Source organism: Salvia splendens, chromosome 6, assembly GCF_004379255.2.
Source record: "Salvia splendens isolate huo1 chromosome 6, SspV2, whole genome shotgun sequence".
Taxonomy (NCBI): domain Eukaryota; kingdom Viridiplantae; phylum Streptophyta; class Magnoliopsida; order Lamiales; family Lamiaceae; genus Salvia; species Salvia splendens.
In genome coordinates, this window is record NC_056037.1 from 38,394,453 (window position 1) to 38,408,374 (window position 13,922).

The 13,922-nt window shown below is 37.5% G+C and overlaps 4 protein-coding genes across 5 annotated transcripts; 2 read left to right on the forward strand and 2 right to left on the reverse strand.

Moving 5' to 3' along the window:
- Positions 1 to 833: 833 nt before the first annotated feature.
- Positions 834 to 2,860, forward strand: LOC121809236 (probable receptor-like protein kinase At5g18500). The gene is made up of 7 exons (XM_042209770.1): positions 834 to 1,353; positions 1,423 to 1,470; positions 1,531 to 1,641; positions 1,731 to 2,063; positions 2,141 to 2,256; positions 2,324 to 2,584; positions 2,660 to 2,860. Exons 1-7 carry the CDS (start codon positions 834 to 836, stop codon positions 2,858 to 2,860), a joined length of 1,590 nt encoding a protein of 529 aa, XP_042065704.1.
- A 1,222-nt stretch (positions 2,861 to 4,082) lies between these two features.
- LOC121807566 (probable xyloglucan endotransglucosylase/hydrolase protein 33) lies at positions 4,083 to 5,608 on the forward strand. The gene is made up of 4 exons (XM_042207829.1): positions 4,083 to 4,499; positions 4,572 to 4,672; positions 4,822 to 5,030; positions 5,093 to 5,608. Exons 1-4 carry the CDS (start codon positions 4,274 to 4,276, stop codon positions 5,493 to 5,495), a joined length of 939 nt encoding a protein of 312 aa, XP_042063763.1. The 5' UTR covers positions 4,083 to 4,273; the 3' UTR covers positions 5,496 to 5,608.
- Positions 5,609 to 5,894: 286 nt separating this feature from the next.
- On the reverse strand, positions 5,895 to 7,667 carry LOC121807567 (protein-S-isoprenylcysteine O-methyltransferase A-like). Of its 2 annotated transcripts, none has more exons than XM_042207830.1 (2): positions 7,396 to 7,667; positions 5,895 to 6,731 (listed from the first exon to the last, which is right to left on the reverse strand). In XM_042207830.1, exon 2 carries the CDS (start codon positions 6,615 to 6,617, stop codon positions 6,024 to 6,026), a length of 594 nt encoding a protein of 197 aa, XP_042063764.1. In that variant the 5' UTR covers positions 6,618 to 6,731; positions 7,396 to 7,667; the 3' UTR covers positions 5,895 to 6,023. The 2 variants fall into 2 exon arrangements, with proteins under 2 accessions (XP_042063764.1, XP_042063766.1); XM_042207832.1 differs by having other exon boundaries at positions 7,313 to 7,667.
- A 222-nt stretch (positions 7,668 to 7,889) lies between these two features.
- Positions 7,890 to 10,712, reverse strand: LOC121806332 (superoxide dismutase [Fe] 3, chloroplastic-like). The gene is made up of 9 exons (XM_042206329.1): positions 10,685 to 10,712; positions 10,442 to 10,579; positions 10,293 to 10,376; positions 9,766 to 9,957; positions 9,335 to 9,506; positions 8,728 to 8,801; positions 8,615 to 8,641; positions 8,441 to 8,464; positions 7,890 to 8,356 (listed from the first exon to the last, which is right to left on the reverse strand). The coding sequence occupies exons 2-9, from the start codon at positions 10,526 to 10,528 to the stop codon at positions 8,231 to 8,233; spliced, it is 786 nt and encodes a 261-aa protein (XP_042062263.1). The 5' UTR covers positions 10,529 to 10,579; positions 10,685 to 10,712; the 3' UTR covers positions 7,890 to 8,230.
- Positions 10,713 to 13,922: the final 3,210 nt, after the last annotated feature.

The window sequence follows — 13,922 nt, forward strand, 5'->3', positions numbered from 1 at the left end:
CAAATGTTCTAGCATTATTTGCCATTTGACTAAACTTGACAAGATGTGTTGGCTGCTCGACCGAGTTTACTGATTAAGGCCGAAAGTCTCCTAGCGGGTGGTGGGGTTTGAACCCGTGACGTCAAGGTCACCATAGCTCCCGGGTGGTGGGGTTTGAACCCGTGACGTCAAGGTCACCATAGCTCCGTGCTGCCAACTATTTTACAACTCGGTTGACTAACCTTTTTTAATTGAATGACTTCCATCATTTTTCCATAGGTCCAATTCAAAACCACAATGAAATAAAATAAATACTTTATAAAAAATTTATGTGTTAAATGTAAAATCAATACTTACTTACTATACTATATTGGTAGTACTTGCTATAGTTTAAATCTTTTGTTTTACATGTATGTATGCATCACGAAAACAACACAATTTTGTCTTTGCCGTTGCGTCTGCCGAATATATGATTTCGACATATAATCACAATACTAATTAACTAAGCATCCTTGTTTTCGTAAAACATATATATGACCTTTTGGCTTTAAGAATGTAAAAGAGAGATAAATTACAGAAATTGCCAATTTTGCCTTGTTTCAACATTTGTCGTTTGTCACAATAAAAAAAAAGTAGTAATAGAATCCGAATATTAATACCATTTATTCCAGACTAATTCAAATCTTGTTCCTAAAAAAGGTATTATTATGTAGTATTATAGTATAATCACTCCATTTGTCACTACATAGAAAAACATAGCCTTCCCAACTCAATCTCTATTGATGATCAGCATTTTGATTATGTCCCTTTTCAAGAAAATGAATCATCTAACATTCATTGGATTAATCTTGTTAATGGATCTCCATATCATGCATCACGCAGCTCTAGCAGATGAGAATCAATGTGTTGTTGACATGAAAACTCCATCATCATGGAATGATTCAAGAGGAAACTGGGGTGGATTTGTCAACAACAACACATGTGCACAAGCACTAGAAACATATTTATACGCGTCGGCAAAGAACGCCAACAAAACTGGGGAAATATTTCTGAACATCACACAGCAAAAGGCCTGTCTGAGTTCAGCAAACATCTGTGGCATTGAGAGGCTAACTAGTGGAAGAGGAGGGTGCTCGGACTACTCAGTGGAAGACGTTGTGAACGAGCAAGCAACACAGTTGCAGAGTTTGGATCAAGGCTGCAATGAAGCGTGCAGCTCTTGTTTGAAGAGGTGGGAGCAGATGGACTTTTCGATCGAAGAAGAAGCCGATATCTGTAGGTTTTCGGTTCTAGTTTCAGTTATTAGTAGAAGGCTTAGTGACATGGAATGGATAGATTCAATCTTCACCTGCCTTGGAGATGGAATTCCATTAGGTAAGTTGTGCATAGTTTTTGCAATGTGTTTTTTTTACCTAGGGATTAAAATTTGATCATCTTCTGCAGGTGCAGCTGATGAGGGGAAACAAGAAAAGAAGATGTCCTTCACTAAAGGTATGATACTAAAAAAGAATAAATGGCCTTTTTTTGGTGATTGATGATTGTTGATTACAGATCTTGAAATTGTGGCTGGTGGTGTTGTGGCCATTGCCATTTTGTGTGTAATCTTCTTCTTCTTCTTCCTAAAGAAAAGGACCAAAACAAGACCTTCGAAAGAGATTTATGGTAGTGATCATCTTGATTAATTAATCCAATGTGGAGTAGTAATTTAAAGAGTGATTTCATCTCATGTTTTTTTTTTCTAAACTGAGCAGAAGGCGAAAATTCGTGTTGGGAGCAATCCAGCAGCATGAAGATGACAGTGAGAGAAGTGTATGAAGCGACAGACAATCTGAGTGCAGCAAACTTCATAGGGCAAGGCATAGCAGGGAAAGTATACAAGGGGATTATGTGGAAGGGGGAGGCTGTGGCGGTTAAGCACATATTAAACGAGGGGCACATGGAGACATTTGTAAGGGAGGTGAGGAGCTTATCGCATGTGAAGCATCCGAACCTGGTGCAGTTGTTAGGGCATTGCGATGGAGAAGATGAGAGCTTTCTTGTTTACCAACTGTGTCAGAATGGAAATCTGTCTGAGTGGCTCTTTGGTAGGAGTAGTATATATATAACTCTTAGGGGTGTGTGTGTGTGTGAATGATTAATTGTATCTGTGGTTTGAGTCCAGGGAAGCATAGATTGTTGAGTTGGATTAGAAGGGTGGAGATTGCTCTAGACTGTGCGAGAGGCCTCTGGTTTCTTCATACCTATCCTCAAGGCTGCATTGTTCACCGTGATATTAAGGTACGTATATATAGATAGATAGATTTTAATTTTACATCCACATCCAATAATTTGGATTTGCATGCAGCCAACAAACATCCTTCTAGGCAGCAAGTTTGAAGGGAAACTGTCGGATTTCGGATTGTCAAAGGTGATCTCGATGGGAGTCTCCCATGTGAGCTCGGAGGTACGAGGAACCTTCGGGTACGTGGACCCCGAGTACCAGAAGGATCGGCAAGTGCAGTCGTCTACAGATGTTTATAGTTTCGGAGTAGTTCTTTTGCAGTTGGTGTCGGGGCAAAGGGTCATCAATCTCGAAGTCACAACACCTGTGGCCTTGAGTAAAAAGGTAGTTGAATATACGGAATGTAGGAGGAGTAACATGTAGTAGTATTATTATTTTATAATCGATCTTTGCCTGCAGGCTAAAACACTAATTAGGAAAGGCGGAGGGGATATAACAGAATTTGCTGATCCTAAACTTAATGGTGACTATTGTTTAGATGCTTTTCACATGATTTTGAAGCTAGCATTATCTTGTATTGGGGTTAAGCACCAACGCCCTTCCATGGAAACTGTCGTCACATTGCTACAGGAAGCCCGTCGCATTTCTCTCCACACATAACTACATATACTTATTCACCACTCTCCCTATCTTGGACCATTTTTTGGTCTCAAATATTTATTTGTACCTCATACCCCATTTTCATTATTTCTTCTTTTTTTTTTGGCTTTTGCTTTTGGAGAATGTGGAACTCCACACCCTACATTTCACTCTTACTATATTGTAAGTAGTGGAGTAGCATTTTTTTATCTACTGTCTGAAAATTAATATGGGGATTAAATGGTCATTAATATATATAGTACTACTACCATAGAACAAGTTGGTCAACATGGGGTTGCTTTGCTCTCCTAGTCTTACCATATCACAGCTGTTTTAGGGCACACAACTGCAGCCTCAATAATGAATTCGAGACTCAACATTTTCACCATTCATTCATGTCACATCAATATCAGATCAAACATAAACATTATAATCAAGTAAATTAGGAATTAATACGCTCAAGATATAGATTATAGGGTCATATTTTATTGTGGAAATAGAGATGTAGATAGGTGATATACTACATAAAATGGAAGGCCTATTCCAAAATTTTGAAATTCAACAAAATTGTATCCAAGAAAGCTACACTTGGGAATGGTTCTGTTTACAGTTGTATTGATGTTCAATTGATTAGCCTCATTATCAATTTCATTTTCTAATTCATAAGCACTGTATTAGATGTTGAATAAAAATATTATTACGCCTAATATATTTAGTGAACCATCAGGTCTCTTTCTTATTTAGTAGTACCACCTTTGTTCCATATCAGTAGAATCATTTTTCCATTTTGAACATTTAATAATAGTAGAGTCATTTTCTTTTTAATTAAAAAGTAACACATTTTTTCATTCTTATTTTTCCATCTCTCTTACTTTATTCTCTCTACTTTTCCCCTCTTCTACTTTATTACTCCCTCCGTCCCGCACTACTCGCACTTATTTCCTTTTTGGGTGTCCCAAGTTACTTGCACTCTTTCCATTTTTAGTAAAAAATTTCACCTACAGCCATCATTTTTTACTTTCCTATACACTCATTCCTTAATCTCCGAGCCGAAAAGGAAATGAGCGAGTAGCCCGGGACGGAGGGAGTACTATATTACACACCTTTTTCTTAATCTTCATACCCGAAAAGAAATGTCTCAACTACTATAGAACGGAGAGAGTACTAGTCTATTAGACTATTATAAAATACTACTAGTATTTTTACTAAGAAAGTCGATTATATCTTTAAAAAAGGGCAAAAACATCTCGCTAATCTCATATTTCATCGCACATGAAAGTCCTTAATAAGTTGCCTCCATCACATATACCTTCACGTTTTGAAAAAGAGCCAAAAAAAGTACAGCCAGCTTGCAACAACTAAGCACAAAATCTATGTCCAAAGTCTATATAAATATTTCGACCAACATTAAATCCATTCCCATATACTGCAAGAATGGCCATTTCCCACAGAAATCTATTACTATCAATTGTTATTCTGTGCAACACAGTCCATGCATACTCCCGTGGACCTGTCTATAGGCCTCCGGACGTCGAGAGTTTAACTGACAGTTTTATTCGATTAACGGTTAGCCAGAGCTGCAATGTGTTCTTTGGAGGGGTGAACGTGCATGTCACGAGCAACGGGGCCAATGCTGAGCTGAGTTTGGACAAGTCCTCAGGTAAAATTCAAACCATGTAACTGTGCCAACACTTGTCTGCATCATTTCATCATCTTGTCTTCCTCTTCTTAGGTTCTGGCTTGTCGTCGAAAAACAAATATTACTATGGATTCTTCAACGCGGCTATGAAGATGCCTTCTGGTTTTACATCAGGGGTTGTGGTTGCCTATTATGTAAGTCTTCAATAATCTAAAACTTCAATATTTGGCTACTCTCTCTTCCCCTGTTTTTCAAGAATCTCAACCTTCAATCTTGCCTTACTCTGTTTTTTCAAAAATCTCAAACTTCATCTTGCCTACTCTGTATTCTCCTGTTATTCCAGCTATCAAATTTTGACGCTTTTCCTCACAACCATGATGAGATTGATTTCGAACTGCTCGGGCATGAGAAGAGAAGGGAATGGGTGCTGCAGACCAACATGTACGGAAACGGAAGCGTGAAGACAGGAAGGGAAGAGAAGTTTTACCTGTGGTTCGATCCAACACAGGGTTTCCACGACTACAGCATTCTCTGGAACAATCACCATATAGTGTATGTAGGCTTCTCAATCACTAAAGCTCCTTGCTTTCCCAAATTGACAGTGAAACATGCAGGTTTCTGGTGGACAACATACCCGTGAGAGAAGTCATTCACAGTAATGCCATATCCCCTGCTTATCCATCAAAGCCTATGTCAGTTTATGCGACTATTTGGGATGGCTCGCAGTGGGCAACTCGCGGCGGAAAATATCCTGTTGATTATAAATATGCGCCATATGTGGCGTCAATGGGAGGGATTCAGATGGAGGGCTGCATCTTGAACACAAAGGATATTGCTCCTGCGTGTTCAAGGAGCAGCCCGTCGAGCTTAGACCCCGTTGATGGCGAGCGGTTTGCTAAGCTGTCCAGTCAACAAACCACAGGGTTGGAATGGGCTAGGGGAAAGCACATGTTCTACTCATATTGCCAAGACAAGTCCAGATACAAAGTTATGCCACCAGAATGCAATAGCAAATAGTAGGAAAAAGATTACTAGTTTCATTCTTTTTGAATAACTTGTTGACTATTATCAACTATTATCAAGATGGAGATGAATAATGACAGCACTATTGAAATATTTCCAAATATAAATCTTCAAATACATCTTCACCCGTATGTAATCATTAAACATCACACATTTTCTTGCACCAGAATTTGTAGATGATTTAGATTGCAACACGATTGATTGATCATGTTTATTACTGGTTATACAAACGTTAAGCATTCAGGCTAAGACAAAGCCAAAATAACTACAAAATGCCATCAGATATGACTTTGGTCCCAGATATGAGTACCATATTATGAATCTCGACCAAAAAAGACGGTCCCGTGCCTGTTTTAAGAAATGCCAAAGATTATAAAGTGTGTTTGAAGCTGCTTCCTCGCAAACGGCTTTTAGATAACAATAGCTAAAAGCTAACAAGGTGAGAGACCACAGCTATTAACAATCATGTTCTATCTAAACGTGATACATGGCTGAAACTGAAACTATATAGGGTAAAGGTCGTTACTTTATAAATGGGATACCGGAGGACGTTCGTCTAGCATACGCCTCATACTGAGAACCAAAATACTGCCTCAGGAAAAACTCTTCATATGGTATTCTCATATGGAAAAATTTCCAAACCACTAGCGCAAATGCAAGCGTACATAGGGGATTGCAAAGCATTATTTGAGTACCAATGGACCAGAGAAAGAAGCCACAGTAACTTGGATGCCGGACATACTTGTAGAGCCCATGAGTGATCAATACATGATCATCATCAATATATTTCTTTATTAGATGAGTGAAGGACCTACCAGCAGTTATTATAGCCAACTTTCGTATGATTTCACCAACTACTAACAAGGCAAGACCCATGTTGCTTATTGCCCACTGTTCCTTCATCTCTGGAAAGAAATGTATTTCAACCAAATACTCGACCAGGGAGAAGATCATTGCCATAACATATTCAATGCTGAGTAAAAGGGTATTCGGAGTTACTTTCTGAATCCCGTGAAAGTAAACTGCTAGAAGAAACTCAGAACTGTGAAAGAAGAATATCGCAAACAGCATTTGCGATATTTGTCTGAAAGCTGTGAAGCTGAAGATATCCCACATTTTTCAAAAGAAGACTGAAAAGCCTATCCCCAGGGGGAAATAATCAAGTCTTGTACTCCGAATCATCCCAAACAAGAAAATTTGGATAAGTTACTCATGTTTTTTTGTCCAGACCTGAAATGGTTATACAGAAGTAAGATATTAGAGATGAAAACGCACAAAACGTTCATCGGTGTCTAGCATAACAACAACATTAGATCAATTTAAATTACATCTACAGTTCAAACACAATGGTCTTCATTTATATTGGGAAAACATTACTTTGAGGACCCTAATCAACCAGGCTATCACATTACTAAATTAAAGCTGAAGGAGCTGCTAGCTCTCCATACCTAGTTACGGGTGCACAAGCTTTGCTTTCCTGCTTAAATATTTACATGCCTACCAGTGTTTTATGAAAAATCTGAGATGATTTAATTTTGAAGCTATGCAATCAACAAATGCACTACCTATGGTAGTCAATCCCCCCCATGTCAAATCACATTTCTTCAGTTCAACCCCGTGTTCAATTTTGTATATTTAACAATGTTTGCAACATAATTCACAGAGCAATCAATACCATGTGCAAGTTTTTACAGAAGTCATATCCACATACTGAGAAATCAAAACCCCAAGCAAAATTGCACCAGCTGTTTCCATATTCAAACAGAAGCAATCAAAATCTTAACAAAATTCAGAGAAACACATAGACATACAGCATTGTATTTACGAGATTTGCAGCTATATTTCGACATTTTGCAGCCAAATCGAAACCGATTCCGCTGAAACATTAAATCACCTGACGTGGGCAGATCGACACCGCGTACTGGGGTTTCTCTGCAAACACTTAAAGCAAGTCAGAATTTTCCAAGATATAGGTTGTATTCCCTCTGTATTTTGAATCGTCGAGAGATTGAAGAAGATTTTATTTGTTGGGACCGATTTTCTTTTTCGGATTTCATCAAAAAGCGGCGATCCATAAGTAGTGTAGTTACATATTTTATTTTACGATTGCAATTTGAAACTTCCCCAAATTTTAAAAGAAATTATGCTTGGTGGTAAAAATATTGCATCTTTTTAATTTTTTGTGCTGGAGTGTTTCGGACATTTTGAACATTTTTCAAACAGCACTGTAATTCTTAACTGCCACATATTCATATGAATTTTACTATTGAAAATTATACAACACAATTGCTAGAGAAGCAAATCCAATGCATACTATCAATAATAATTATTTTTGTTACTAAATCACAATTAAATCAAAACGTAGATACTTTTTAAAATCAGTAGAAGTAGAACAAAAAGGCATGTAAATTATATTGCTTCAATTCCCAGCAAATATGAACAAAGGCTTACATAACCAGAGATCTTAATAAGATCAGTAGTTTCCCAATGGCTACTAACCAACCATAAACACTAGCATTAATATCTAGCAACTAACGCCTCTCTCTTAGTATTTTGAATATCCAATCAACGGAATCATCACCATCACAGCATTGCCTCAGCGTCTCGTGTTTGAGCAAGCGGCAGCATGCTGACAGATCGGCGACGAATTCGTTCCAACATTGGAAAGATGGCAGATTATGACAAAGTCCCATTGCTGGGGCTGTTTTTGCTATCGAAGGTGGTGCGTATCACGCAACTGGGATTTTGGGTTCGCCTAGATTTACAAAAGACTGTGCACGAGCCATACGTGCTGCTGCTGCTTCCCATGATATGAGGTGATCCATAAATGTGTTGATGTATTTGGCTCTATCATTCTATTATCAAAGATTGCAGGAAGGAATCAGTAAGAAGCTTGTTTTTTGGATAATGTAAGAACGGAATTGTGAAGATCAACGCACCTTGAAATCCAAATAATACGCGTGCTGCAAAACAAAGGAATGAAGGATCAGTATAGCTTAATTAAATAATGTTACCGTGTCTATTGTTCATATGCCTTTGTCGACATAATTTGTGTGTGTGTGTGTGTGTGTGTGTGTGAGAGAGAGAGAGAGAGAGAGAGGTAAAGTGCATACCTCCCACACATCCAACCCAGTTATTGGCTGCAACATTTAACAGATCATTAACATGCTGAAAGAAAATCAGAGTCTAGGCAATTGCATTTATAAACATGATTGAAACTCCTTACTATGTCATTCCAGACCAGAGGATTAATTGCATTGGATGTTTTAACTATTGCAAGACATCTTTTCTCCCTTTTCACTGCAACAATTTAACAAGGAATCAGTGCTGCCGTAGCATAATGAAACCAGAGAGTTCATTTCTGTTTACTGAAAAGAATTTGTAGTCATGAAAACTACTGATACAACAGCGTAGTTAGCAACAAAATATCATTCATCAACAACAGATCAAATGTTGATCGCACAATTTCTGACCTAGGCAAGATATCATTCACACAATTGAGAACTGTGCGAATCATCTGCACATCAGAAATAAATTTTTCTCACCTTAATTCTTGATTCGTACAAAAGATAACTTCCAAGTAGCAGTAATTGGCAAGAGCTAAAATGACATCATGTAAAACTTAGACAACAATATAATACTAGAAACTGTTGTGTAGCTACTGATCCTAGTCAACTTTAGAGGCTGTAATTGGCTACATCATTGAGCACTTCGTGTTGGTGAATATCCAAGAGCATGAACCAACCATTGCACATCAAGATCTTGTTCAGATTTCAAATAGTACTACTTAATAAACGTATTCAACATAGACAAAACATTCATATAACACTTACAAACCAACCACACCCAGCAAGATCCGAAGGATGTAAGGGCTGCTTCTACGAACTTTTCTCTGAAATTGATAAATGAACCAAAGTCCTTTTCTATCTGCTGCAGTAGGCCCAGTGTGGGCATTTCACCTCCTCCAGGTTGCATTGATTCCCAAAAGAAGTCATGATTCCAGACCTTAAATTGATGACCACATAAGATGTCAGAAGCACTGGATGCTACACTAACAAAACCCCAAAAGGTCAGTGGAAAAAAGTGAAACGCGAGGCTTATATAAGATCAGTGGTTAGACTCGCCACTAACCAAGTAAGTAGAAGTGGCTGTCTGGTTGGTGAATGGTGAAAGCATTTAAAAGATTGCTCTCATCTATATTGAAGTTTAAAGTGCTTACTGAAACAGCAAAGCATACAAGACAAAACTAGTCAGCAAAAATTACCTGAGCTGCAGAGTTGAACTCAGGCCACGGGTTGCCATTGTTATATGTCACTTTGATCAGCTCATCCATTGTATATCCATACAGTACATCATTTTTTGCAAGATGCTTGTTAAGAGCTTCAACATAACCACGATGGTGAGCTCCCCAGTGTACCTCGAGCGTTTTCTGGCTCATATATGGTTCCAGAGCATCCTACAACGAATGAAAAATAATGATTATATCTCGACAAAGCGCACAAGCAAACTAAACAGACAGTACTTCAGGACAGAAGTCCGTCTCGCCTGGATTTAAGATGCTACCATATCCCCAAACCCTCATACCGTGCATAAAATCTATACCAGCGGAGGCAAACAAACCAAACGAAAACTTTGCATCATCATAAGCCAAAAAAAAGCTTGTGCGTATAGTTCAAAGGGACCTCTATCTCTATGAATGCGAGAATGGCAAAGTAAATGAGGAATTTTCAATCTTTTTATGTTACTTTGATATTTGATACTCAAATAAGAAAAAGAAAGAAGCAAACTCACTAGTTTGTAAGGTGGGCTTTTTAAACCATAATACGCAGTGATGCAGCGACTCTTTCTGGATTTATCTCTTCTCTGTGTTCCTCCCTGCATCCAACAGAATCCAATATTTCATTCTCCATGACACATTTGACATATCAAACGCGACATACCAGCTGGGGAACGGCGCCCAATTTGTTTGAAGACCCAAAATTGGAGCCCAGAGGGCACTGATTACTAATGCAATTAAACAAACTCATTTCCTGCTACGCTAACCGCAACCTCGAACAAGTATGTCCACACTGAAAATTCTGCAAGCCAAAATAAACAAGACAACGTATTAAATATTGAGAAAAAATCGTTCAAGCATTTCATCGAACATGTGCAGAGCTCCTTCGACGAAGTAGGTAGCATACCTCAGTTAAAGATAAAACAGCACTTCGTATTCCAACGTAGTACTTACTTCAGTATATTGTATTTGAACAAATTTTTTTGGGCTTTGGCCATGTTGTGGCCAGCTGCCTTCAGATGGGCCTGTGGGCCGACCCATTCCAACAACGATAGCTGATGAATCACAACTTAATTAGTACTACTACAGTTAATTAGTTAAGCGATATAAAATGGAAAATAAAATAAGAGATGAAAAATGTTTTTTTTTTCCCAATAAAAAATGAAACAAATCAGTTATCTTCCAATTTGTAAATCTTAAGAAAATAGTAGTATTATTAATTTAAAAAATACGGTCTGAATTTTGGGGGAAATGGTGGTGTTTGAAATCTACTCCACTTCTTAATCTAAAGAATGTTACTACTACACTAAAAAGAGCAATATACGAATAAATAAATTTACATCATTATTGTGCTAAAAATCTAAAAGTGGAGTCTGCATTTACACTAGGAATATATACTTCAAAAATAAAATCAACCATCATCAATTGTATGAAGAAATCAGTATATCAACCAGCAAAACGCAGAGCCTATGGAGTGTGTTTCAAGTTGTCCGAAAAGCTTCCAGTCTCTGAAAAATAACTACTCACAGTTCCTCCAAACTGGTTCGCTTGAGGATTTAAATGCTCCATCTCCTGAAAAAGCATGCCAAGCCTTTCAAGTTAGCAACTGATAAAAGGTCAAGCTAAGCTATAATCCCCAAGGCTTATATAAACAAAACCAATGTCACGAGGAAGTATCAAACCTGCATGGGTATGAAAGCCAGACTTGAGCAGAGAAATTTATGACAATGCATTCCTTAATAATGTGATAAAAATAGGAGAACAAACTACATTGGTCAAAAGCAAAGAAATCATACTTCTTCGCTACTTTAGCAGCAAGTCTGCTCTGTCCAAAAGATACACGAAGCCTTCCGCTACCCTAGTAAAGGGAGCAACATCAGATGGATTAACTAATCAATAGTCACAAAAGCATAATAAAATGGATATTGGCTACATAGATAGATAGCTAGTAGTCTAAAACAAACCAACCTTCATGATTGCAATAAATCCATACCAGTACCTATCGATCTTCCAATAGCAACTCTCAACAACTACCGTAGAAAATTATCAATAAGCATGAATTGAACGCACCATCTCATCAAAACAGAACACCAATCAATAAAACAACACCCACATTATTGAATTTAATCACGACTCGGATAAAAATCCAGGCACGTATAAAAACATAGGAGTAATACTTACAATGCATAACCTCTAATATAACTGCAATTCGCAACACAAATTCAAGACTATTAGCAGAACTAAAAAAGCAATGAGAGATTATAATCGAATTACCATTTTTCGCTGATACGCGCGTGTACGTGATATCGGACTGAAGAATATGGAAGAGGCAGCGGTTAAATAAAAATTAATGTTTATAATATGTGGATCAAAATAAGTTAAATCAAATCAAATCGTAATCATCGATGAAAATACATAATATTGATAACATTGAAATTATATTACTTAGATTTATGCAATATAATCTTAATTATTTATACAAACAAATGAATAATGTTCTCTACATAACAGATTCATGCAATAATTTATAAGTATACTTTTATCTATAAGGAATGTAATAGTTTTAATAATTTATTGGTCAAGCATATATCTTTGTTATAAATTAAAATATGGGCTTATACCCATCCCTTTTTAATTAAAATTCATATCATCAAATTCATATCAAGTATACTTATAAATTAAAGTCCTCTCAAATATTTCTTCAATCACATCATCAATTCTCTCATAGTTCTCTAATAGCCCTCCAACAACCCTCCCATTTAATTCGTTTTAATTGTTAGTGTTTTATCAATGTTGCTAATGCCGAAGGAAGAGAACCCGCCGCCTTCGCCTCGGAACTCGTCGTATGGCCAAGGGCCCGGAATGAAGCCGTCGAGAGACTCCCCATGGAATTGGTTTCCGCCTTGGAACCCGCCAAAACCTCCACTGTTGCCTCCCATGTCAAACCCGTCTCTGGCTTCCCTTCCTTTGTAACTGTCGCCGGCATTTTCGCCCATGTCGTACCTGCCGCTGCTGCCGCTAATGTCATACCCACCGACGTTCCCCCCGTATCGCCACCGGCGTTTCCTCCTCTGTCGATGCCGCCGGTGTTTCCCCCGTAACCGCTGCTAGGGAACTGCGTCCTGCACGGGGGATATTGTGATTCGCTAGTGTTTGGGGAATCACTATCATGATTCATTATATCTAGAGAAAATGAGAGGTGTGAATAAAATTTATATTTGAGAGAACGAGATGTGTGAATAATGAAGTGCAATGAGTTGTATATATTTGGTTGAAATAATGAATAAATAAATAAAAATTAAAAACCGCTCGGCAGTCGCTCGACGCCCTCTAATCGCCGCATATTGATGCACAATAGGCGCCGTCACAACCGCCAACCCACTTGGCGGCCGGATGAGCACTTATTGTGAATGCTCTAGCTAAAGAAGTACATGACCATAATTGTTTGTTTTTAGCATCACTTACCATAATTAAAATAATACTATAAGCTAAGCCAAAAAAAAGATAGATTTCGGAATATGGGTCTTAATTCGCTGACCTTTTGAAATTAGGGATTAAATTCGCTGACCTTTCGGAATATGAGTTCGAGTCATGCAAATTTTCCAGAATAAGAGTTTTTCACTTTTTTATATTTTCTCTCTTCTTTTTTATTATTATTTTCCTTCTAATAATTATAACTTGACCAAACTACCCCTCACTAATTTCTCAAAAGATCAATCGAACCCATATTCTAAAAGGTCAACGAATTTAATTGACTCGAACTCATATTCTAAAAGGTCAGCGAATTTAATCCATAATTTCGAGAGGTCAGCGAATTGAGACCTATATTCCGAAATCTCTCAAAAAAACAAACAAACTGTACCATAAACCATTAAACCCTAATCACAGCCGCAATCATATTTATCTTCCCAATCCTAAACCCTATAAATAAATAAATTAAATGTAAATATATCAAATTCGTGTCTGACAATAATAATAACACAATCATTATTGCAGTCACCCACAAAATACACCACTTTTGGTAATATTAGTGTATTTACGTACTCCAATATTTGCATATTTGATTAAATTCAATAATTTAATTTTGATTTTGTCTGTGTGACAGGATAAAACAAATTAGAAAGATAAAAAAAAATGAAAATTAG

Bases quoted from the DNA above. Each gene is read 5' to 3' on its own strand.
- LOC121809236 (XM_042209770.1), top strand. From the start codon at position 834: ATGGATCTCCATATCATGCATCACGCAGCTCTAGCAGATGAGAATCAA. The intron at 1,471-1,530 runs GTATGATACTAA...TGTTGATTACAG, and splicing joins GAAGATGTCCTTCACTAAAG to ATCTTGAAATTGTGGCTGGT. The intron at 2,064-2,140 runs GTAGGAGTAGTA...GTTTGAGTCCAG, and splicing joins TCTGTCTGAGTGGCTCTTTG to GGAAGCATAGATTGTTGAGT.
- LOC121807566 (XM_042207829.1), top strand. From the start codon at position 4,274: ATGGCCATTTCCCACAGAAATCTATTACTATCAATTGTTATTCTGTGC. The intron at 4,500-4,571 runs GTAAAATTCAAA...TCCTCTTCTTAG, and splicing joins GAGTTTGGACAAGTCCTCAG to GTTCTGGCTTGTCGTCGAAA. The intron at 4,673-4,821 runs GTAAGTCTTCAA...CTGTTATTCCAG, and splicing joins GGGTTGTGGTTGCCTATTAT to CTATCAAATTTTGACGCTTT.
- LOC121807567 (XM_042207830.1), bottom strand. From the start codon at position 6,617: ATGTGGGATATCTTCAGCTTCACAGCTTTCAGACAAATATCGCAAATG.
- LOC121806332 (XM_042206329.1), bottom strand. From the start codon at position 10,528: ATGAGTTTGTTTAATTGCATTAGTAATCAGTGCCCTCTGGGCTCCAAT. The intron at 9,958-10,292 runs GTGAGTTTGCTT...CATTCGTTGTAG, and splicing joins AAAGCCCACCTTACAAACTA to GATGCTCTGGAACCATATAT. The intron at 8,802-9,334 runs GTAAGTGTTATA...AAATTGTTGCAG, and splicing joins TTGCTGGGTGTGGTTGGTTT to TGAAAAGGGAGAAAAGATGT.